Source organism: Telopea speciosissima, chromosome 5 (assembly GCF_018873765.1).
Source record: "Telopea speciosissima isolate NSW1024214 ecotype Mountain lineage chromosome 5, Tspe_v1, whole genome shotgun sequence".
In the NCBI taxonomy this organism is placed as follows: Eukaryota; Viridiplantae; Streptophyta; class Magnoliopsida; order Proteales; family Proteaceae; genus Telopea; species Telopea speciosissima.
Genome location: NC_057920.1, coordinates 27,831,546 through 27,857,566, shown reverse-complemented (window position 1 = coordinate 27,857,566; position 26,021 = coordinate 27,831,546). Strand labels below are relative to the sequence as shown.

The 26,021-nt window shown below is 41.9% G+C and overlaps 1 protein-coding gene across 1 annotated transcript in view; it reads left to right on the top strand.

The window, feature by feature from the left end:
- LOC122662651 (AIG2-like protein D) overlaps positions 1 to 26,021 on the top strand; it is an 87,524-nt gene that overhangs the window by 40,048 nt on the left and 21,455 nt on the right. The window contains exon 2 of the mRNA XM_043858354.1: positions 4,890 to 4,962. Within this exon, the coding sequence (XP_043714289.1) occupies positions 4,890 to 4,962 (73 nt within the window). The remainder of the gene's footprint in view (positions 1 to 4,889; positions 4,963 to 26,021) is intronic.

Sequence of the window (26,021 nt, the reverse complement as noted above, 5' to 3'; positions counted from 1 at the left end):
TCCTCACAGTAGCAAACACTTCTTAGATATCATAAATGCTCGCTGGGAGAATCAACTTATGCATCCACTGCATAAGGCTGGTGAGTAAATTTGTTTTATGTTTACTAATTCATAGTATTATTATTTACTAATTACCTATGCATTTGACAATACCTCTATTCTATATGTCATATTTCAAGATACTACTTGAACCCTAAGTATCAATATAACAATAGGCTTGGGTTGGAAACTTAACTTATTGATCTTTGTGAAACAAGTAGTGAAGAAGTTGGAGCCGGATGGTGCGCTCTGAAGCAATTTGCAACAATGAAGTGAGTTCATTTGGAAATTCAACTTATTCATGCTTTCAAATAAGTAGTGAAGAAGTACTTACTAATTTTCCACGTGGGTGTAGATCGAGGTATTTAGGGATGCATTGGGAAGTTTTGGGCCGAGGTGCGATCTGAGGCGAGCACGTGGTGATCTTGGTAATTCTTTTAAGTTTTAAATTACATATGTATTGAAATTTGAAAGTTGAAAGTTGAAACAACATTTGACACATGTCTTTTTTTGTAAACTTGTAATGCAATTGAATGGTGGGTGTTGTATGGGAATCGGCTGAAAACTTAAGAAGAATAGCAATTAAAGTCCTTGCCCAAACATGTTCGCATCGGTTGTGAGAGGAACTGGAGTACCTTTGCACTCATCCACTCCAAGAGGCGCAGCAGTTGGGGTCTCAACGTTTATCCGACATGGTGTATGTGCCTCTGACTTGAGGTTGAAACGCAACACATACGCATGGGACATGTGGGACAAGAGGGGCACCATTGATCTAGCCGACATCTTTCAAGTTGACTCGACGATGAGGACCCTATTGTGGATTGGGTGAGGATAGAGGTGAGCCAGTGTTGGATGAGGAGGGAGGTAGGCCCGACCCCGATGATAACCCGAGATTGGTGCTGATGTGGGCGAGTATATGGCGACGAGGGTCGGATACATGCGAGGAAGCCTCACCCATACCATTCCACCCACGGTGGCAATGTTGCGATGATGAAGACTGGTCTAAGTCCTTAAATGATGATGATGATGATGGTGATGATGGTGATCTTGGTGGTGGTGATGGTGATCTTGGTGGTGGTAATCTTGGTGGTGGTGATGTTGGTGGTGGTGATCTTTGGTGAAGAATTTGACAGATGCGAGAGCGTTATGTGGTAGGCCAGGAGGCCCAGGATATGACACCTGTAGAGCCACTCCGATTCACTGGAGAGACACAGTTTGATCATGCCACACAAGATACGGACCACGGAGCACGTGCCCCCGCACCCCCACCCTCGAGAGGCCCCCTACATACATACAACAGGAAGCGTAGGGGTCGACAAACACAGTTGCAACCTGATCACATGGACATTGATAACCTATCTAGCTCTGTTGGTGGTTTGAGTGTGGGTGATAGGGAGGGAGGACCGACTGGACATTGGCGTGCCCCATCTTTTGACGTACATGCCACTCCATTGGCATCGGATTATGGTGCATCACAACCTTACGGTGGATATGGATATGGATCATCATCATATGGGCAGTTTAGTGGGGTAGGGGACTATGACTACCAGTCCCAGTCCCAGGGACATACTGGATCATCTTTTGTAGACAACATCTTTGCATACCCTAGCGGACCTAGCTACCAACCTCACCAGCCATACATGCAGCCAATGCCATCGCCTCTTGCGCCGGCGCCAACATCATATCATAGTGGATCATCTTCTTCACGGACTGGATCGATTGGTAACCCTAGTTTATATCCTAGGATAGGTTACCTACAGTATGTTGATGATTCCATTTACGTGACACTTGTGGATGACTACACTCGTTTCTTCTCCAATTCTATACCGTGGTCCACATATGTCCTTCAAACAGAGAGCAATGGACGTCGACTCCAGCGAGGCATGAGTGGGATTGATCCAGGGAGGCACAGCAACTACTATTAGCAGTTTAGCACTCGTAATTTGTAACTTAAGTTGTGATTTCATTAATCCATGTGTATTTAACTATTTATACATTAGGGTCGGCGACCGTATGTCAATCAAGGGTGCAAGCCCAAAACACCAATTTGAATTCACATTTTTACAATTTTATGGTTTAAATGTGTTTATTAAGCTTAAATAAGGCTGTCCACGAAGTTTCAGGCCTAGATATGGCCAAATACCCCCCGAGATGAACCCCCGAAATATTGCAGAAAAAATGCAATATCTCGGGCATATTTCGCGATATCTCGGATATTTCGGATATCTCGGTAGGCCCGAGATACCGATATATCGCGAGATATAGTACTATGGTTCGAATCGAAGGGATCATATTGAAGTCCAGAGCTAGTTCTTATTTACTGCCTGGACTAAGTTGTAGGGATCACATCTTCATCTCTTAGCTGTTGTTTGGACTGCTTATCTGTTGGGGATAACGCCACCTGAAGTCATCGACCTCCACAGAAACCCTAAGGTCAAGCGCTGCCCTGGTGATCGAGATTTCCCTTTCGAAGTGATCCCTGGTCTACTGCCTGGTGCTCTATCATGAAGAAGAAATCATGTTCTTCTGTTTGCTACTGAGATATAATTCCAGTTATTTAGGATTAAGCCCCTCTAGCCCATACTCCCTTTTATTTATTTCCCTAATGTAAGGCTAAGTCACAACTCACAAGTGACCTAACCCCCAAGCACGATCCCAATCACAAGTAAACAGAACACTCTACACCAATCTCAGCAACACTGCATCAAACAATCACCTAACAATGGATGCACAAACCTGGTTGTACTGGTCCACCCTCTCCTAGAAATTGAACAACCTAAGATGCAAGGGAGGAGTTATTGTTGAGTTGAGGAAAAACCATGAATCATGTAGACTATATCAACCCCACAACTATAATAACAATTAGCAAAGGACTTAGAATGATCCCTGCCAAAGAGAAAATCAACCAGCAATCATAATAGGTCTATCACAGGTCAGGAACAACACCAAACAAGAAGGAAAATAACCATATCCAGAAACAGTAGCTACACATGTTGGATGGGCCTTATATTCCCATCGAGTGGGGGTCTAATAGGGTTGAATAAATCCTCCAAATCTCAGCCCAAAACAATGGCTAGATGCTGAGATATTTGAAGGTCCCAGAAATAGACAGTAAGGGCCAGATTTAATAACTAGTTACCACAGGGTTGTTGAACCATCGGATGGCTCTAAAATTACCATCAAACAGCAGGGCTGGGGTATTGATTTGATCCTCAAAATTGGGCAGCAACCGATGGGTAGATTGGAAGATCTTGGGCCTCGAATTTTCTCTAGGAGAGAACTCAGTCCAGTGAACCGCAAAGTGTGTTCAGTCTTCTCCAACCAGAAACTATAATCCATGGTTCTAAATCTCGGTCGTAACTGCAGATATCTCGGTTTCACAATAAACCGAGATGAAACCATAGTTGTCAAGGCATCGCCTAGGCGTCCAGGCGCCTTGGACGCCTTAGTTGCCTAATTGGTGTCGTCTTGATTTTGGACCCTCTCCAATGCCTTGGGTCACCTAGACGCTGTGACAACTATGGACGAAACTTTAATGCGATACCACTTTGTACCTGGTTTCGACCAGGTGTCGACATGTTTCGGTCATATTTCGGTAATTTCGCAAATTTCGACCTAAACCTCCTATATAAATTCAGTTATCCCCATTGAAACTTGATGAAACCTGGGACTTTTGACCTGAACCTGGTTGAATCACCATATTTATGCTAAATATCATTTAAGTATACATAAGCAAATACCCCCCCTTTGAATCCAGTAAAATAGTTAGAAAATCAAATTCCAAAAGGATAAAAGGTCAACCCCCCCCAGTTGAAAAACAAAAACTGGATTGTCGGTCGTAATTGAAATTTTCAACTTTCTAATGTTGGGGTTTTGCTCAAATTTAAAATTCCATAAATCTTATTATGATTAAACATGATTAAAAACCAAAAGAACGGTAAAATTATCACTCAGAGAGATTTTGATAGCATTCGCACACACCAAATAAGGTTTGACCAGAACATAACTCCTTCAATATAAATCAAATTTAAGTAATCTTGGATTTGTTGGATAGTTTTTCTTAAGCAATCTTGAATTTGTTGAAAACTTTTCAACAAATCCAAGATTGCTTAAATCTGATTTATATTGAAGGAGTTATGTTCCAGTTAAACTTTATTTGGTGTGCGTGAATGCTGTTAAAGTCAGCTCTGAATGAAAATAAATTTTTAGATATCAAAACAAATGATTATTTTGCCGTTGTTTTGGTTTTTAGTGATGTTTTGTCATGACAAGATTTATGGAATTTTTAGATTTGAGAAAAACCCTAGCAAAGTTGAAAATTTCAACTATCGCCGAAAATCTAGTTTTTTGTTCTTGACGGAGAAAGTTTGGCGAAACACCAAAATTTGGAGCAAAACAATGCTGATATTGTGATTCGCCTCCTGTTTCGTTTCGGCCATGTTGAAACGAGTGACACTTGAAATTTCTCCAAGATTTCGGTGAGTTTTTGAACTATGCATTACATACTGCTCCATGTGTATCATTAATACATGAACATCATGCTTTCTCCTCTTCTAACACTAGTTACAGCTCCACATATATCCTCAGTTATGTGTTAATATGTTATCTTCCGAAGCCCAAGAGATGATCTTTTGGGTACCATAATCATATGCTTTGTATGTCAATAAGGACGGCATGAAGATCTTTGCATGGTTGGCTTTAGAAAAATATTTGTATTACTTTTGCAGATGTCAAACTTTACATTGTTGTAGCATTTTATTTTCCAGTTGTTCTCTTTTAGTAAACCTAGCCTGAACTGTTCAGATTCTCTAATTTGAACTTCAATGATAGTGTTTGTAATTATTTTGCAGCCATAGGTTTAGCATAAAAGAACGTGTTTATCCTGCAATTCTACCTGTGGAGAATACAAAAGTTACAGGAAGGGTAAGTTAACCATTTCTATTTTGCTTTTTATATCTTAAAAGTAGGTTGAATAATTATTATTTATTTATTTTTTGAATTAACTCTATTTTCAAACATTTAAGGGTGGTGATCTTTACTATACCTCAACGATGAAAAAAGTATTATGAAATGCATATGCATGTGCCTATGTTTCTTTTCCTCCTCCCTCTTTGTTTCCTATCTAAAAGTAAGTGAAAGAAAAGAAAAAGAGAACGAAGATTTAAGGTAGAAGCCCATCGCCATATAAGTTACAATAGGATGAAATCCCCCCCCCTCCCCCCTCCAAAAAAAAAAACAAAACGTTTGGCCATTCCCAGTTTCAGAATATTGTGTGCAGTGGCTTTTGCAGATCTTAGTCTCCACAGGAATGAGAGACGTTCATATTGGAAAACTTGATCTACCCAAACCAGGGAGAAAATCCCCTTGGACTTCCTGCCTCTTGTTTCATCCAGCCAATAACCACTGGCTTAATTGTACTGTACAACTACAGGCTTTAGCTCTTTGTCAGAGCCATCATGAGACCCTTAGCTAGAGACAAAAACTCAGCTCCATTTGAATCTGCATCCCCCACTTGCCTCCAGACATGCCCAAGACCAGCCCAACAAACACTTGTACTATCCATATGTCCATCTTTAAAGAGATCCACCCACACCAGATGGCTCTGGGTTCCACAAAAAATGTTCATCAAAATTGACCTTCTTGCTGCACAAAGCTGGAGTACGTAGAAGAGCAATTTCCCAGAACCAGTAATACATATAGCAGAAGACTGGCCAGTTGCGCATGCTAGACTCAAAGAGGACACCCCTTAATTTCTGGATAATGGTTGCCATTGAGCTACTCTGATAGAGATATTCTCTTCACACTTGATGCTGACCTGTAGCAATCCCAAAAATTCCTGATGCATTCCCTCTTCTATTAGTCTCCAAAGGGTAGTGAAGACAATGTTCCTCCACAGAAAATTGGTCGTTTGCTTCTTTGAGCACAATGACAGAATCACGATATAGGACCAATTCCTTGGTATTGTTTTGATCCAGACTAAACAATCTGATGAAATGATGGCAGGCTCTGAAGAGGAGTTGATAAGTGTTAGAAGATGAGAGAATGTTTGGAGGATGAGAGAGAGTTTGGGACTGAAATGCTTGGTTGTTCTATTATACAACCCAAGCTTCTATTTATAATAGAGGCCTTAAAGAGGCAAATTACACTGGTACCCTTATTATGAATAAAAGGAAAAAATACATAGAAAAGTACCCATATACCCCCCACGGTAATTTAACACTCCCCCTTAAGTTGGAGCATAGATATCTATCATGCCCAACTTGGATACAAAAGGATGAAACAGTTTTCCACTCAACCCCTCAGTGAACACATCAGCGAGCTGGTCTTCAGACTTCACGAAGGGAATACATACTAGGCCACTCTTATGCTTTTCTTTGATAAAATGTCTGTCAATCTCCACATGTTTAGTACAATTATGCTGGACTGGGTTGTGGACTATGCTGATTGCAGCCTTGTTGTCACAGTATAGCATCATGGGAAGAGAAATAGGAACACAATATCTCGAAGTAGCCCCCGAGGCCATAATAACTCACAAATGCCTTGGGCCATTGCACGAAATTCAGCCTCGGCACTTGATCTAGCCACCATATTTTGCTTCTTGCTGCGCCATGTGACTAGGTTGCCACCAACAAAAGTACAATACCTTGTAATAGACTTGCGATCAGAAGAGCCAGCCCAATCAGAATTCGTATAGGCTTCAACTCGAAAGTGATCATGTGGGGATAGGAGAATTCCCTTTCCTGGTGCTGACTTCAAGTATCGAAGAATGCAAAGAACACCCTCCATATGAGTGGAATATGGATCATGCATGAATTGGCTTACCAGGCTCACAGCAAAGGCAATGTTTGGTCGTGTGTGAGATAGGTAGATCAGCTTACCTACCAACTTCTAATAACGACCTTTGTCAACTGGTTCTCCATCACATTCCTCCAGCCTAGTGTTAGCCTCTAAAGGGGTTTCACTAGGATGACAACCCAGCAACCCTGTCTCTGATAAAAGGTCCAGGATGTATTTTCTCTGGGAAAGATATATGCCTTTTGATGATCTGACAACTTCAATCCCTAGAAAATGCTTTAGCTGTCCTAGATCCTTAATCTCAAACTCATGTCCGAGAAACTCCTTGAGACGATTCATCTCTTATCTGTCATTCCTAGTCAAAACTATGTCATCAACATATATAATAAGAATTGTAACATTGTTGTCATGGCGCTTGATGAATAAAGTATGATTAGCATTGCTCTGTTTGAACCCCACAGAGGTCATAGCCTGATGAAATCTGCCAAACCAAGCTCTAGCGGACTGTTTGTGACCATATAGAGCACGCTTCAACTTGCATACTTTGCCATTGGTTGTGTCAGATGAGATGCCAGACACCTCTTCATCAATCTCTCCATGAAGGAAAGCATTCTTCGCATCAAGTTGTTATAGATCCCACCCTAGGTTCACAGCACAAGACAACAGAACTCTCACTGTATTTAGCTTGGCAGCTGGGGCAAAGGTTTCCTAGTAATCAATTCCATAGGTTTGAGTGAACCCTTTAGCCACAAGTCTTGCCTTATATCTGTCTATACTACCATCAACTTTCTGTTTGACCATAAATACTCACTTGCACCCAACTGGTTTCTTTCTTGGAGGAAGAACTACAATACACCATGTGCTATTTTTCTTTAAAGCCTTCATTTCTTCTACCATGGCTGCTTTCCACTTTGCATCTGCAAAAGCCTCCTGCCAATTGTGTGGAATACAAAGGAATGGGAAGAAACAAAGGTACGATAGGAAGTAGATAATGCATCATAAGAGACAACATGAGATATGGGGTGCTGAGTGCAAGACCTAGTTCCCTTACGGTGAGCAATAGGTAATTCAAGATTAAGAGAAGGTTGAGGAGAAGAGGGATTACCAGTAGAGCTCGGATCTGGCTCAGGGGACTCCAACTGAACAGGTTCAGGTGCTGTTGTGGTGGAGATCTCAACTTGCTTTTTCTTTGACTGCTTTTTGTGAAAGACTTTAAGGTTGGGAACATTAATCAGCCTCAGCCTTTTTACTGAGAAGTAGGCTCCCCCTGTGTTGAAATGTCAGTGACAGGCTCAGTGACAGGCAAGGGTGAAGGTGAAGGAACACAAATAGGGAGAAAAGGTTCCTGGACAGCCACATCTTCGCTATTACACTCCCCTTGAAGAGGTGGCGAGGAATAATAGGGAACTGACTCATGAAAGACAACATCCATACTAACCACAGTACGAAGACCATGGGGAAAGTAATACTGATAACCCTTCTGTGTAGGAGAATACCCAAGGAATATACACCATAGACCACGAGGTTCGAATTTGCCAGGGGAATGTGTGTCACGGACATAACATACACAACCAAAAGTGTGCGGAGGGACAACAAAAGAGGAAGAGCCCTCCAAAACCTCAATAGGAGAGTGAGCACTCAAGAACCAAGTAGGCATTCGGGTTATCAGATAAGCAGCAGTAAGGACGGCATTACTCCAGTATTGTGAAGGAACATGATGAGCAAACATGAGTGCACGAGCGACTTCCAAAAGATGGCGGTTCTTTCTTTCGGCCACCCCATTTTGGGCAGGAGTGTTAACACAACTGGTCTGGTGAATGATTTCATGATCAACTAGATATTTCTGGAACTGGCCCTCAGTGTATTCAGTACCAATATCACTCCTAAGAATTTTAATGGTAGCTTGATACTGGGTCTGAACCATTTTATGAAATAGTTGGAAACAACGGAATACTTCACTCTTATGTTGCATCATATAAACCAAAGTGATACGAGAATGGCAATCTATGAAAGTAACAATCCAACGGTGACCAGAAATGGAAGTACGACAAGAGGGACCCCATACATCAGTATGAACCAAATGAAAAACAACATGCTTCTTTGATTAACTGGAGAATAAGTAGACCGAATTTGTTTGGCCATAACACTTGCCTCACAAAAAAACTCAGTTCGATTATATTCTTTAACAAGTTTAGGAAATAAAAGAGACAAGATCCCAAGAGGGGGATGGCCTAAGCGGCAATACCATTGATACAAAGTAGTAAAAGAAGCAGAATGAAGCTGAGGAGGAACCGAATGAAGCTGAGAAGGCAAGGCTGTTGATGTAGAAGCGCCCTCAAGCAAGTAGAGACCACCATGCACCCTACCCCATCCAATTGTCCTCCCCTGCTACAGATCCTAGAAAATACAATAATTAGGGGAAAATGTTATTTTACAATTCAAATCTCGAGTCAAACTACTAATGGAGAGAAGATTAGTAGTAAAATTAGGAATATGTAGTACAAAAAACAATGTAAGAGAAGGAGAGCAGCTTATGGAACCCTTCCTAGATACAGAGGAGAGAAAGCCATCTGCTACTCGAACTTTGTCTTTTCCAGATGAAGGGGTATATTTGTGAAATAAGTTGAAGGAACCTGTCATGTGGTCAGTGGCACCGGAGTTAATGATCCACGGAGTGGAAACAACCGATGCACAATGACCACCGAAAGGAATACCTGACTGAGCATAATGGGAACATGAAGAGGCCGGAGTAGAGGCAGTAGAGGATGTAGCAGAAGCAGTGAGGCCCTCAGCATGCCGCGAAAGGTCTGTAGCTCCTCCGGAGAAAGACCTAATTCGGTAGGGGGTGAAGTGGCAACAGTCTCTATGTGATGAGCCTTGGTCTTGGGTTTATCCTTGGCAGCACGTTTGGCTTCAAAGTTAGCAAGCTTCCCATGGAGCTTCCTGCAAATAACCTTTGTATGGAATGGCTTGTTGCAATGATCACATCGAACAACCTCTTTCGAAGAAGCACCCAAATGAGAGGAACTATCAGTAGTGGGAGTAGGGCTGGCCCTAACCTGGAGGGCTGATCAATCAATAGTAGGAGTGTGCAGCGTAGCAGCTCGGCGACTCTCCTCTGTATAGACCAATGCATAAGACTGCTCCAAGGAAGGAAAAGGAAATCTGCTCAAAACTTGAACCCGAATCTGATCATACTCGACATTGAGACCAGCAAGGAAATCATACACTCGAATCTTGTCCACATGCTTGCGGTATGAAGCAATGTCCGCAGCATTGGTAGGCTGCTAGTCAGAATAATGATCAAGTTTCTGCCATAAGCTTCGAAGGATAGCCTAGTATTGAGAGACATATACTTGGGCATCATTCCCAACCTGACCATATGTCTCCTTTGCACCAGCCCAGATCTGGGCAGCAGTATCGAGTAACAAGTACCTACTAGAGATATCAGACTGCATAGAGTTGAGTAAGAAGGACATCGCCATGGCCACTTGCAATCCATCTTTTCTGAGTAGGACCTTCCTCAGTTGGTTTCACAGTAGTGCCAGTGATGTGTCCAGTGAAGTCTTGACCTGCAATAGTCAAGTAGGTAGATCTAGACCACATCGAGTAGTTGGTATTGTCGAGCTTAATTGCAGCTGCATAATGAAGATAATGACTCTGAGGTTGTCCATCAGAACCAGAGGTAGAAGAGGTGAGGTTTGAACTAGTCATGATTGTCACACCCCGGCCCGGTTTATAAGGGCCAAGTGTGACTGGATGTCTCTAACATCCAACCAACCCACCAGGATCGCAAGTGCAGTACTCTATTCACAATCATATTCACAAATACAGAATTTTAATGCAGTGGAAGCAATTAAATATAGAATTAAGGCAGTAAATAAGGAAAACTAGTGATAAGTTGTTATATATATATAAAAGTGAAGAGAAAGTGAGTTACAACACCACACCACAGTAGTAAGGAACAAAAGACATATTTACACAAGTCGAGTACAAAAGTATATAATAAAAAGGAGGAAGCCTAATCTAGCAAACAACTCAGGAGAAAGCGCAGTCGTCGCACGAGCACGAAGCATTGTGCTCCACCACCAGAGGAGTGTCAACTCCATAAGCTGAAGGAGTGTCTTGAGCAGAAGAAACTCCCACAGAACCAGCATCAGTATCATCTGAAAAATATGAGGATCCACGGGGGTGAGCTCTACTGAGCCTAGTAAGGAAAAGCATGCAAACACATACAAATAGTCTATGATGAATACCCTAGGCAAACATGCTTATAACATGGATACTAGGTCACATGAAGTATAAGTACTACTGTAATAGAATACTAGCCTTAGTCCCGGAAACACATAACCAGACGTCGGTCACCCTAGCAAAAGCATTCTACTACGGTGGGGACCCGGCAGCTCAGGCATCAAACATCTGACGCTAACGGACCCCCAGTGACTAACCTTACTATTTATTCCCACAGCGGAGTGTTCTTCGCTAATATGGGACAGTGAATGGCATTCTGGAATTTACCCTTCGGACCTACAAGGGGTTATCCAACACCTCTTCCCCTGTTGGTAAGGGACGTAGTACTGGGCAATGAAAATTCTAACCCAATGCAGTCTATCATGATGGCATATGTATCAGATAGAATAATTGCAAGTTAACCAACATATCAACACTATTCATATAATTCCAAAGTAAGTAACAACGCAATGCAGTATGCTGATGCATCCTAATTCACATGCAACTAATGCAAAGAATATATAAAGCTATAAAACTACATGAACTGAGTCATAATTATGATGCGTGACATGGCATACTGAACAAGATATAATTAAGTTAATAAACACGCCAGGAATTAAGTCAGATTCCCTTACCTGGTACCGTAGACTAGCCTAAGCTAATAACACTCCAATGATCCAGGCAAAACAGACAAAGAACAGGGTATACAACCCTAATTATCAAACAAATAACAAATATCAGGTTTTGAAAGAGTCCTAAGTCAAACCCTAAGAGACCAGCTCGACCAACACACCAAAATGGGCAGCCGGATTTAGACTGCCAGAGGGCTGGAAGACCGGCCCTAGGCCTGCAACTCCATTCGGCTGCCAAGTCAGATTTGGGGTTTTTGTCCAAATTTCATGGATCTTCACATGCAAGGTCTAAATTTCAGATTTTCATACTAACCTAAGGTGGGTCAATACAAATTTATGGTTTAATTTCAAAAACCACAATCACTTTGGGGGTTTTTTGTCAATTAATCACAATTACCCATTTAGGGTTTAATAATAATTCCATGATTCAGCTGTAATTTGAAGAACAGCATGTAATTCACTGCTTGCAGCCACATCTGAACACAATTGGGTCCAATTTAAAGGTTAAAGATGGGTCTCGGTCTATTAGACCTATAAATGCTAAGGTTTAATGGCAGATTTTATCATAAACTCAATTAGGGATGGAGAAATTAGGAGAAGAAGATGGGAACAGCAGAAATTTCAGCTTACCTACGTTCAGCAGTGAGAAGGGAGGAAGGCAGCCTTAGTATTGTGCAGCAAGGACTCCAAAGAATGTCCAAAAGCTCCAAATTAGGTAGAGAAACAAGGTCCCATCATGTAGCCTATCTCTTCTCTTCTTCTTCTTCTCTTTTCTCCTTCTTTTTATTTCTTTTCTAAGCTTCCTCAAGGCTGAATCGATTTTGGTCTCTTTAGTTTTAGGAATAGTGAATAGTAAAATGAGTTTTGATTATATAGATGTTTAACTAGGGGGTGTTTGTTTAATTAATCCAAAAGCTGATTTCTAAACTACTTCTTTAAATTGATTCTAATTAGAATTTTGCACTAATTATCTTCTTTTAATTATAAATTGATGTCACATGACATCAGGGGTAATCCAAGCACGGGTAACTACTGGGAATTGGATTCCCCACTGGGGATGCGGGTCCCACAGAGATAATTTACTAATCTGCCCCTATAATTCTTATTGATCAATATAATCCAATATAAAATACAAGTAAATAGTACTTACAATAGGTTTAATTGATAGAAAGGTTCTGCATGCTGTCCAGCCAGCAGATCCGACATAGGTAGCTCAGGTGCAGGGTACCGGCAGGGTCCTCTGACTCCAGAAGAGCAAGTTGGGAAGATTCCCTGGTATCCTCCATAGGTGTGTTGAGGGATTGATCTATGTCCTCGACAGATGCAGCCCACAGCATCAAGGCAACCATAGACACAGAACTGGAACCTGAAATCACACAAGTTCCAAAGTTTCAATTTTTAGTGGTTTTCACAATGATGGCCCAAAAAATTCTGCAGAACCAGTAGCAGCACAGGAAATTTCTGAAAAAAATCACAGCTGTAACTCCAAAAATATCCGGTAGGAGGAGCTTAATTCTGGATCGAGTGCTCCTATTGTTGAGGTGAAACACTCCTCCAAAGACCAGCTGTGGTTGATGAGGGAAGAGAGATTAATCTGCCCAGGGTTTTGGGAGAAACCCTAAATATAGGAAGAAGGTTCACACCAAATAAACTGGGCATAAATGGCTGAAACTATGATCGAGTTCCCCTTTTTTGATGCTGAAGAACTCCTCAAAAAATAGGCCTGATCAGAGAAGGGAACAGCTGAAATCGATGGAGTTAGGGTTTTTGAACAAAACCCAGAAATCTGAAATCGAAAGATGAGCTTCACTCTTGCAAGCAATGATGGATGCTTCCACAGGTGCAGGGCTTGATCTTCAAGTAGAGGAGTATGATACTATGATCTTCAATGTTGATGTAGACTCAACTCCATTGAAAAAGGAATAATCAAAAAATCGCAAAAGGTGGAAGCTCTCCAATCGATTCTTGCAGAAAATTTGAATAATGTTTATCTCATCGAGGTGGGTGTAGGGCAGCAACTAGATTCATAAGAATCACCTCATTATTGCTGCCCTGTCATGGTTTAGAAGAACAAAAGGGAAAGAGAAGGTGGAAGAAGAAGGGCTGAAGAGAGGGTTTGCAGTAGAATGAAGGAAGAAGGGCTCAAAAAAAAAAAAAAAAAAAAAAAAAAAAACTAGATCAGATTTACTGCTCTGATACCATGTTAGAAGATGAGAGAATGTTTGGAGGATGAGAGAAAGAGTTTGGGACTGAAATGCTTGGTTGTTCTATTAGACAACCCAAGCTTCTATTAATAATAGAGGCCTCAAAGAGGCGACTTACACTGGTACCCTTACTATGAATAAAAGGAAAAAATACATAGAAAAGTACCCATATACCCCCTACGGTATACACCATACAATTTAACAATGAGGAAGGAAGCATTAAAGAAAGAGTGGCAACTGTACTGAAGGAGGAGGCATACTGATGTAGAGCTCCAACAGTATCAGTGTAGGAGGAAGAAGAGCCAGCTCAACCAGGCTCCCCCATGATTTTAAACCAGTCCCATCTAAAGCCCATATTCTGCCCCATAAAATGGCCTGCGATCTGCAATTTCTAGAAGATTGCGTGGGCCCTCTTTGTAGATATAATCAGCATAGTTTGATGGAGATTCTTGGGCAGATTGTGTGGGCCCCATATTGGTGCCTTGCATGGAAAATGTTTCTATAGGATATTATTGGATTGCTTCTGAATGAAGGATCTAATTAGTTTCTATTCTGGGGCCATTCTTAGATTCTTAGTTACTAAGTCTTTACCAAGTAGGAGTTTCTATTTTCAGTTTCCTTTTTAGAGAGTAGATTTTCCGTCATTGTAATAACATCTTAGGAGATTCTATGTTGCTAAAGCCCTTCCACGCATGGAGGGTTTAGTTATGTAATGTCTTATGCTGGAATTTATAAATAGAAGAAAGGAAGACCCTCCCACGATTTTGTCTATTGAAGAACTTGTGTCCTCCTCTATGTGAGATGCATGCTGCTGTGGTGAATCAGCAGCACCCGTAGGTGGTGAAGCCTCCCACGGGCCTTGGTTGTGAAGCCAGGTCTTATCCCCTCTCTTCTCTTCATCTTGTTCTTAGTTTCAGCAAGCTACAAGGTGAGTGTGTGGATGTCTAACAAGGTAAACTGAATCCATCTTCCTTGTATCCATTCTCTGTTTTTGTTTTATTCTCTGTATGATCTACTACTAATCTTCTTCCTAAGTTTCTGTTCCTGCATATCAGTTCTGCTCACTTGTGTTCTTAGTCTTCTCTCAAAGATTCCAGTCCATCCGACCATCTGATTGAGCCCAATTTTGGATATGATGTTCCTCCCTAATAGGACTACATCTTTCCAGAACTGCAGCATCACCAGATCTGGAATTTGGGAGATCTACACGTTTTATTAACTTGCCATTTTCTGTTTTCATTTAGTTTCCAATTCCTGTTCACCGCCATTACTTCCTATCTAACCCTTGGATCTGTGATATTTAGACACTAGACCAGCAGATTTGGGCTAACCTTTGAGTCTTTGACAATAATTTAGTTAGATTTAGGTTAGGGAGATAAGTAGGAAAGGAGGAAGAAGTTGGAGGAAGAAGAAGGAGACAAGAGAAGAGAGAAGAGAGAAGAGAGAAGAGAGAAGAGAATATGTTAGGTTGTGACTTGTGAATTGGTTGTGTTGGAGAGACTTCTCCATTCACCTATATTCCTTCAAACATAATAAGGAGAGAATTACATCCACCTCCCTAGGGAGGTACAAGGGAAATAAAGAAGAAAGAACAGAATTACATAATAAGGCAACTAGTAATGAGACTAGTTCCTAAACTACCCCTATTATATGACTTCTAACACTCCCCCTCAAGCCGGAGAATATATATCATGCACTCCCAGCTTGCTTAGGAGAGTACTAAACTGAGAAGAGGCAAGAGCCTTGGTGAAGATATCTGCCAACTGATCACCAGTCTTCACAAAAGGAGTACAAATACAGCCAAAGTCTATCTTCTCCTTGATGAAGTGCCTATCAACCACAATGTGCTTAGTTTGGTCATGTTGAACAGGGTTGTGAGCAATACTGATGGCAGCCTTGTTGTCATAGTATAGCCTCATGGGTCCTTCAGTGTCAAATCCCAGTTCCTAAACAAGTCTTTTTAACTAGATGAGTTCACACACTCCATATGCCATAGCTCTAAATTCTGCCTCTGCACTAGATCTGGCTACAACATGCTGTTTTTTACTCCTCCATGTGACTAAGTTACCTCCCACAAAGGTACAATAGCCGAAGGTAGATCTCCTGTCTGTAATGGAACCAGCCCAATCGGCATTGTGAAACCTTCCACTCTCAAGTGATTGTGCCTTGCATACAACAGTCCTTTCCCTAGAGAAGACTTCAAATACCTTAGAATGCGATACGCAGCATCCAAGTGGCCACTCTTGGGAGCATGCATGAATTGGCTGACCATTCCCACTGCATAGGAGATATCTGGCCGAGTCATAGAGAGATAGATAAGCTTCCCCACTAGCCTTTGATACTTCCTCGCATCAACAAGAGAAGGACCACAATTCTCTCCTAGTTTGTGATTCTGCTTAATAGGAGAGCTTGCTGGTTTGCAGCCTGTTAAGAGATATGTAACACGATAGGGGGAGTCCTCCTATCGTGGTTTCCTTTATTAGTGTATGTCTTTAATTGTTAGTTTCCTAATCGAAGTAAGTTTCTTGTTTTAGGCTTTAGGCTTAATTAGGTAAGAGTTATATTCCTTTTGTAATTCTGTTTTGGTTTAATATAAATATATGTTGGCTGGTACGGTAGAATACATATTCTATCGCACAACCCTTTTCTCCCATTGTTCTCTCTTCTTCTCCATCTCGTTCTCTCTTCTCTCTTCTCTTTGCCAGGCGCTGGTTACAGGTTCTGGGATTCTTTACATGGTATCAAAGCTATAACCAGTTGCCGGTTTGAGAGTCGTTTTTAGATTCGTTTGGTTTCAATGAAGATTCTTGTATGATGAAGCATGTGCCTATCGATTTGTTGCTGCTACTGCTATTGAGAGTGATCAAGTATTTCTACTGTTCCTGAACAAGGGTTTCGTATATTGAGACGATTGAAAATATGCTACTATCGTTTGTAGACTGAAGGTTGTTCTGCTGCTAGGTTCTGCTAAGTGTTTCTTCGATCTGATTCGATAGCAACACCACTAATCTTGTTGCTAAGTGTTTCAATATGTGCTATGGTTGAATTGATTTGCTGATCTTGAATCGATTTTGCTGCCATACTTTTGCTGCTTCGTGCTTGGATGGAGAATTTGTGGGTTACTGTCTAGGGGTTTTTGGAATTGAGCTTGCATCTGGAAAGGTATTGGTTCTCGATAGCTTGCGTCTCTTGAAGGATAAAGATGTGGCTTCTAAATCCCTTTTCGATTTGCTTCTGGTCTTGCTGGAATTGCGATTGGGATTGGTTGTATGCTTCGATTGGTTGTTGTTTGCTTGGATTCTTGGTTCGATATGACCTACCAGAGCCTTCTGAAGTGATATTGGTATGATCAATCCCCAGGTTCCGCCTCTGGTTCAAGCTGAAGATGGGAGACCACTGCTATTCTTCGATTTTCAGGTTTTCTATTACGAATGGGTTTCTTTCTTTGAGTTTGTTTTCTTGCCATTTGTTTGCTTTGGTGGTTGCGTGACTGTCAAGGAGAAGAAGACAGTCACGTTACCTTCTTGTCTCCTGTCCATATCTTTTTTTTAAGTAAGTTTTCCTCTTTTGCCCCTCGCTTCTTTACTTATCTCCTTATGTCCATATTTTACCATGCCTTCTAAGTATCTATGAATACTAATTCCTTCATTTGACGCTCCACTATTTGGTTAATTACAGCTATGAGATTCCTTTTTTTTCAACTTTGAGTTATTGACCATTTTGCCATTCCCCTATTTATCTACCCAAGAGCCACTTGAAAATTCTGGTTAATTACCAGATTGCCACTACTTCCTTGTATTTGTGTTTTACCTATCTTGGGTGGATCAATAGTTGGATTTTAAGATTGGGATTATATTGGGATTGATAGATTAATTACAAATTTGCCATTATCTTGCTTTGGTGGACCCCAGATTGCATTGGTTTGGGATTTTAGTTATTATCGTGAGAGGGGTGTTTCTTTTATTAGTGATTATATGTAGCTACTCTTGATTGAATAATTTATTGGGATCTTATTTGCTGGTGGTCTTGCTTATAAGATTTGTTGAGATGTTCACATGTAATGCTACACGTGAGGGGGAGATTGAAGATGTCTACTATCTGTGAAGGTGTCTACTGCAAGCATGAGACTCTTTTTTTTTAGTTCAGGACTCGAGTGAGTTTGATTGTTGTTGGAGTGCCTTCCTCGAGATGGACTTTTGTGTAGTCATTGGAGTTGCACTTTTATGGGATTTTGTGTCACCATTGGAGTTGCACTTTTGTTTGTCTTTGTTGGAGCAGGTTACTACTTGCATTTTATTGCCTTCATTGGGAAGGATGTTTGGTGTAGCTGTTGAGTGCTGCATTTTGTTGACTTCCTTGGGAAGAGCTTTTGGTGTTGGCGTGTTGCTGTTGTTGATTGGATTTGTTTGGCCTACTATTGTTGATGGATTTATTGATTGGAGTGCTGCTTTGAGCTCGCTGGCATCTATGGCTACATGTGTTCAAGACTAGTGCTGCCTTTTATTTTTGATCTTGTTGGTCCAAGCTGGAGCTTTCTTCTGATATGTGTATACTCCAGCTTGAGGGGGAGTGTTAAGAGATATGTAACACGATAGGGGGAGTCCTCCTATCGTGGTTTTCTTTATTAGTTTATGTCTTTAATTGTTAGTTTCCTAATCGAAGTAAGTTTCTTGTTTTAGGCTTTAGGCTTAATTAGGTAAGAGTTATATTCCTTTTGTAATTCTGTTTTGGTTTAATATAAATATATGTTGGCTGGTACGGTAGAATACATATTCTATCGCACAACCCTTTTCTCCCATTGTTCTCTCTTCTTCTCCATCTCGTTCTCTCTTCTCTCTTCTCTTTGCCAGGCGTTGGTTATAGGTTTTGGGATTCTTTACATAGCCTAACATCCTTGTCTCTGTCAACAAATTAAGAATGAACTTCCTTTGACATATGTTGATTCGTTTCTTGGTCCTTGATACTTTAATTCCTAAGAAGTACTTCAAGGGACCCAGATCTTTGATCTCAAATTGCTGTGCCAAGTAGCTCTTCAATTTACCTATCTCAGTTATATCATCTCCTGTGACCACGATATCATCAGCACTCTTTTGGCTCTAGGAATATCCATTCTTCAGAATAACCTGTCGGAAGCGCTCAAACCATGCCTTTGGTGACTGTTTGAGACCATATAGAACCTTCTTAAGGAGGCACACTTTTCCTTCAACTAAAGGCATCTTGAACCCTGGTGGGGTTTGCATATACACTTCCTCTTCCAAGTCATCATGAAGGAAGGCATTCTTCACATCCAACTGATATAAAGGCCAATCTTTATTGGCAACCAAAGATAAAAGAACTCTTATTGAGTTATGCTTGGCCACAGGGGCAAATGTCTCCTGGTAGTCAATTCCATAGACTTGACTGTACCCCTTGGCCACCAACCCTGCTTTGTATCTCTCAACACTGCCATCAGATTTATACTTGATTGTGTAGACCCATTTGCATCCAACTGGGACACGTCCCTTGGGGAGGTCCACAAGTTGCCAAGTACCATTCTTCTCAAGTGCCATCATCTCCTCAGACATGGCTTGTCTCCAGTTTGGGTCAGACATAGCATCAATGACATTCTTGGGAATGGAAGCAGTAGAGAGAGCAGTAATAAAGGCAAGACCTGTAGGAGAAAGTGCATCATAGGAAACAAACTGGGATATAGGATTAGTACAAGCTCTTTTCCCTTTCCTAACAGCAATAGGAAGGTTCAAATCAGATGGAGGACAAGGAATGTCACCTGATTGAGAAGAATGAATCTCAGGATGTGGATCTGGATCTGAGGAGGACTCTTGGTAGGTCTTCTTTTCTATATTATGCAAGCCTTCACCTCTTTTGTATGTAATGTGGTAAACCTTCTCTTTACCAGAACCACTTCCAACAACCAATTCTGTATTCCCCCCTGGTTGAGCATCAGCCTCAACCACATCTACAGTCCTGTGCTTTCCAATGTCAAGCATAAAAGGAGATGTAGGTAGAGGAGAAATGAAGAAATCATCAGTAGCCTGTTCACTCCCACAATTTCCCTGAAGAGGATGCTGAGAAGGGACAAAGAAAGGAACAGACTCAAGAAAGGTAACATCCTTGGAAATGATACATCTGCGGGAAGAGGGGTGATAACACTTGTAACCCTTGGTTGTAGAAGAGTACTCAAGGAAGAGACACTTGAGAGCTTTGGGGTCAAATTTAGTACGAGCAGATTTGTTTACATGCACATAACAAACACAGTCAAAGACTCTAGGGGGAAGAGAAAAAGCAGAGGCCTTGGGAGATATGATGTCCAAGGGAGATTTGAAATCAAGAAGCTTGGTAGGCACACGATTGATGAGAAAGGAGGCAGTGAGAAGAGCCATGGACCAGAAGGTCTTGGGGACATGCATGCCAAACAAGAGACTACGGGTGACCTCCAATAGATGACGATTTTTCCTCTCAACAACCCCATTTTGTTGGGACGTGTCAACGCATGCTAGCTGATGGATAATGCCATGAGTAGTAAAGAAGGTTTGAAGGCTACCAAACATGTACTCTCCCCCTCTATCAGATCGAACAATTTTGATCTGAGTCTCAAATTGAGTAAGAATCATTTGATAAAAATTCTGAAAGGCATCACAAAAATCACTTTTATGCTTCAGAAGAACAGTCCATGTAGCACGTGAAAAATCATCAACAAATGACACAAAGTAACGATAGCCAAATACAGAAGTAGTAGGGATTAGGGAAAGGACCCCAAACATCAGCATGCATAATATGGAAAGGTGCAACAGTTCTATTACCATGATAAGGATATGAAGGCCGACAATGTTTGGCAGACATACATGGTTCACATTGAAAAACATGAGAATAGGCAATAGAAGAAAATAAGTGAGGTAATTGTTTCCTCATTACAACAAAAGATGGATGGCCAAGACGACGATGCCATAACATAACAGAATCCACAGAACTATTATCATTATGGCCACCCACATAGGATTGAGCCGTGGGCAAAAAAGGGTAAAAAAGGTAGAGGCCTTGCTCCTCACGTCCACTACCAATAATCCTCTTTGTCACCAAATCCTGAAAAAGACAGTGAGAAGGAAAAAATGTGACACAATAGTTGAGAGATTTAGTCAGATGACTCATAGATAAAAGGTTCAATGTAAGGTTAGGAACATGAAGAACAGAAGTGAGGGAAATAGATGATGTCACAGCGATATTACCCTTACCAGATATGGAGGAAAGGGAACCATCAGCTACCCTAACCTTATCCTTACCGGAGCAAATGGTATAGGAATCATAATAATGAGACGCACTACCAGGTCTGTGGTGCACTGGCACAGTCAATGACCCAAGACGGGCGGCGATAGAAGCGAGGTGGAGACTGTAAAGCTAAGGATGATGAGGAGCCAGCCACACTAGATGTAGAAGATGTGCTCAACTGTGACACGTCCCTGTGAACCACTGCATCCATAAAGGTGGAGTCATCCTGTGGAGCATTAGCCTCAGTCGTCGCGGAATGAGCTCGAGCTCCCCCTCTACGGCCACCACGACCATGTGTACTAGGAGGACGACCATGAAGAGACCAACACCTATCCTTGGTGTGTCTAGTTCATCCACAATGATCACATTTAAATCTGTCTCAGCCAACTCCACTGGCACCAACTGTCTCCACGACACTGGCTTCCTCACGGTTAGGCCCTTGGCCTCTACTACCTCCATGGGTGTCCCGAAAAGAGCTGAAATTGAGGGCTGACCTCTCATGAGATGATGCTGGTGGTAGTTCCATAGTAAGCCGCCGAGTCTCCTCACTCTGTAAGTGACTACAGACCTCACTAAGATAGGGAAGGGGAGACCGGCCTAACAGCTAGAGTCTAACTGGCTCATAGTTAGGGTTCAAACCACCAAGTAAAGAGAAGACATGCTCCTTTTCAAGAGTCCGACACACCTTTGCTTCATCCTCTGGGTTGGTCAAATGAAGGTCCCTGTAGTGGTCATACTCTTCCAAAAGACTAAAAAAAGCACTATAGTACTCAGAAATAGTTCTGTCACCTTGCTTCATTGAGTGAATTTTTTGATGGAGCTGATAGACCTTGGCAGAGTCACATGCTCTGTCAAAGGCCTCAGAGACACTATCCCAGATAGCTTTGGCAGTTTCTTTCCTCATAAACCTTCTCCCAATCACGGGCTTCATGGAGAAGATCAACCATGTCATAACTGTAGAATTTTCAGTCTCCCATTTATCAAAAGTAGGTGAACCAAATTCTGGAGCCTTGATAGTACCTATGATATATCCAAGTTTTCCTCTACTTCTAAGGGAAAGTCTCATTGAATGTGACCAATCCAAGTAATTGGTACCATCAAGCTTCACAAAGGAAATCTGTTGGTGAGTACTCTCATAAACCAACTGAGGAGCTGTTGAAGGGGGCTGTGAATCAGCCGAACCAAGCTCAGAAGACTCTGTACCAACCATCATGTAAGGGAAATGGTACTTGACCATATACTAGGGTACCAATCCAAGTGGGGAGTACACACTCAACCCAAAGAGAACCAAATACAAGGAAAAAACAGAGGCAGCCTTGAAAAAACTGCACCCTAATACATTCCAATAGATAGCATTAATCTCAAACAAGTTCAAACTGCTTCACAAAAGCTGTGCACAAGCGTCACTCACCAAAGGAGATAGGGTATTACAGTCCAAATATGAGAAAACCAGAAGTTGAACAATCTCGGCTTTACCTGGGCAGAAAACAGAGCTCCACGAAAAAAGGATTGTACTCTTATGGAGTCTCCAAGTAGCAAGAAGGAGCACAAGGGTCTTCACCAGCACCCTTGGGCGATTCTAGTGACATAGTCCAAGCTCCAAAACCATGCCGAGATAGAGAGAGACAGAAACTCCAAGGTGGAGCAGGCGGTAACTCTAGCAGTGGCTAGAGAAGCTTCAAAACATCCAAGGAGCTTCCTCCAAGCTCAAATAGCAGTTGCAAACCTGAGAATAGGTTGTACTAAACCTATTTCATTCTCCTTTCAACAGGTTTCTTATATATGGAGCTTCTCCTTGAAACCCTTTGTTCCCTAGGGTTTCAAAGAGAAGAAAAGAATGGGAACAAGGAGATAGATTCGACTCTCAAACCCTTAGGCTCTGATACCAAGTTAGATTTAGGTTAGGGAGATAAGTAAGAAAGGAGGAAGAAGTTGGAGGAAGAAGAAGGAGACAAGAGAAGAGAGAAGAGAATATGTTAGGTTGTGAATCGGTTGTGTTGGAGAGACTTCTCCATACACCTATATTACTTCAAACATAATAAGGAGAGAATTACATCCACCTCCCTAGGGAGGTACAAGGGAAATAAAGAAGAAAGAACAGAATTACATAATAAGACAACTAGTAATGAGACTAGTTCCTAAACTACCCCTATTGCATGACTTCTAACAAATTTCAGCCCAATCGGTTGGCTGGATTGGAAGATATCCAACCTGGTATTTGCTGTGTTAGCTACTTAAGCTAGTTAACTGTGGTTCTGTCCAGTGGCTGTTTGTGTTCTTAAAATCTTATTTTGATTTACTAGAACTCATCACATCCTGATTTAAAAAATCGAGGGTAATATGGTTGAAGCTGAAAGAAAAATGTACCAAAATCTTCCATCACTTGGGTGTACTGTTGAAGAAAGATAATTCACATATTAAGTTTAAGGATGGATGATGGCTTGCATGTTGATGAAGAAACCATTGAAGATGCTATATTGGGATGTTCTAAGAAGTTATATTCTTTCGATGAGGTGAGAAGGCCTCCATTTGATAATCTGGCTTTCCAAAGGCTCTCAAAGATGAGTAAAAAGTGGCTAGAAACTGAGTTTGAAAAAGATGTTTGGCACAATCAAAAGGCCTTGAAGTTTGGAAGTCTCCAGGTCTCAATGGCGTTAGATGGTGCTCCATGATCATACACTTGCAGTATATTGATGGATCATGTATTATTTTTGGGGTGGAGCTGGAAAACACGTCAGAAATGGAGAAATTTCTCAGAAACATTTTGATGCACTAGCTTACTTATCAGAGTTGGGCAGTCCAAAGCATAGTTATCAAGGTGTCGCCATGGCGTCCAAACTCCTTGGTCGCCTTGGACGCCATGGCGGGCGCCTTGCCACCATGGCGGTGTCACCTTGTTTCTTTACCCTCTAAAACGCCATGGTCGCCTTCCAGCCCTGGTAACTAAGGTCCAAAGAGACATGGGTTGAGTATGGTATTAGAAGGCTAGACTGTTCTGTAAGGAGCCTTTTTTTTTCCTATGGAACTCAAATAGGAGGAAGTTCATGAAATATCATTTTTGACTTTCAGCAAGAAGCCTTGTTTTTAATTTGTTGTTGATATAGTCGTCACGGTGCCTAGGTGATTATAGGTCTTGGAGGGCTGCCTAAGCGTTTAGTCAACAAGGCGCCCAAGTATCTTTTTGATATATCCATTTTTTTTTTTTAAACCCCGAATATTATCTAGGACCCGGGGGAGGCCCTTAGAATTTTATTGAAAGTTATTTTAAAAAATCAAATACAGAGGGGGGGACATACCCGCCTTACCCCTGGCCCAAGTGATATATAATCTCTCAAACTTTCATTGAGGCCCCAGCCCTTACATTGTTGACCATCAAAGACCTCCTATTTCCTTAAAACTGGCAGCCCCACCCTGTCCTCCCAGAGAATTTGCTGAAAGCCTCTTGGGAGTGCAGAGTCAGAGTAGTAAACGCTATTGCCGCCTGTTTCACAAGCCAAATTGGCTAGCCAATCCGCTGCTCTATTGCTTTCTCTGTAGGCAAAAGAGACTGCAAGTTGACAAGAGCAGCTGATCTTCATGATGTCCTCGAACCAGTACCACCCTTTCCAAAGTTGACATTTCCTCTGGTTAACCATTTGCACCATCATGGCTGAGTCAGAATTCACATCAAAAGCAACATAGTCCAGCTCCTTGCAGATTAACAGCCCATCTCGAAGGGCCCTTAACTCAGCCTCAGAACTAGTACAATGCCCATAGAAGTTGGAGAACGCCCAAAGGACCTTACCTTCCCTATCTCTTACTACCCCTCCCCCTCCTCTTATGCCTGGATTCCCCTTACATGCACCATTAACGTTTAGCTTTATAGTCCTAGCCGGCGGCCGCCAGCAAATCGGGATTGGTGGTTTCCCCACCGGGTTGTGCCCCTTCAAACCAAAGCACTGCAAAATTAACTCCTCCCTGAGACTCGACCTGTGCCTGTTTTTGGAGGGGAAGGGGAGGTTGTGTATCCACTCCTTGATTTTCCAAATAATAGTACCAGCCGTCCTTGGATTTTCCCCATGCCTCCTATTGTTCCTTTCGCGCCACAGCTCCCACATGATTAATGAGGGAATGAAACCCGTGATCTGTCCACACATGCTTTGATAATTTGCCGCATTGAGCCAAAGCAAAAATTTACTCCTTAGATCCTGGTTGTGAGCCACAGCAATGTCAAAAATCCCAGCAAAATAATGCCACACCTTAGCTGCCGTTACCCCTTCAACCAGGCAATGGATGGCCGTATCACACTTTGGATTGCCACAACAAACACATCTTGACGCCAGGGGGATTCCAAGGGCCATCAAAGAATCATCAGTGGGGATTTTACTGTTCAGAACCTGCCATATGAAAAACCCAATCTTCGTAGGGATGGAGTGATTCCATATCCATCTCGTGTAGGGAGTTGTAGCGGCCTGCTGCCTCAACTCGTTCCAGGCTGATTTAATTGAAAAAATACCATCAGAGGAGGGTGTCCAGATGAGCCTGTCCTATTTAGTAGTTCTATGGAAATTCCCCGTGGCAATGCACTCCTTGACCGACACTGAGTCAATTTGGTTCACTACAGCCCAATCCCACTCACCATTCATGTCGAGCACATCCTTGACACATAGAGAGAGATCCGTCTGCAATGCGTTGTCCACAAAGTCAATTAATGGACCCACCCCCACCCAGTCATCAAGCTAGAAGCTTACATCGCCTGAGCCAATCAACCGCCTAGACCTGTCAAGGATAAACTCTTTATGTGCCAAAGCTCTTCTCCGAGACCTGGACCCAACCCCGCTTGATCCAACTAAAACAAAGTGAACGTTCTTGAAGAACT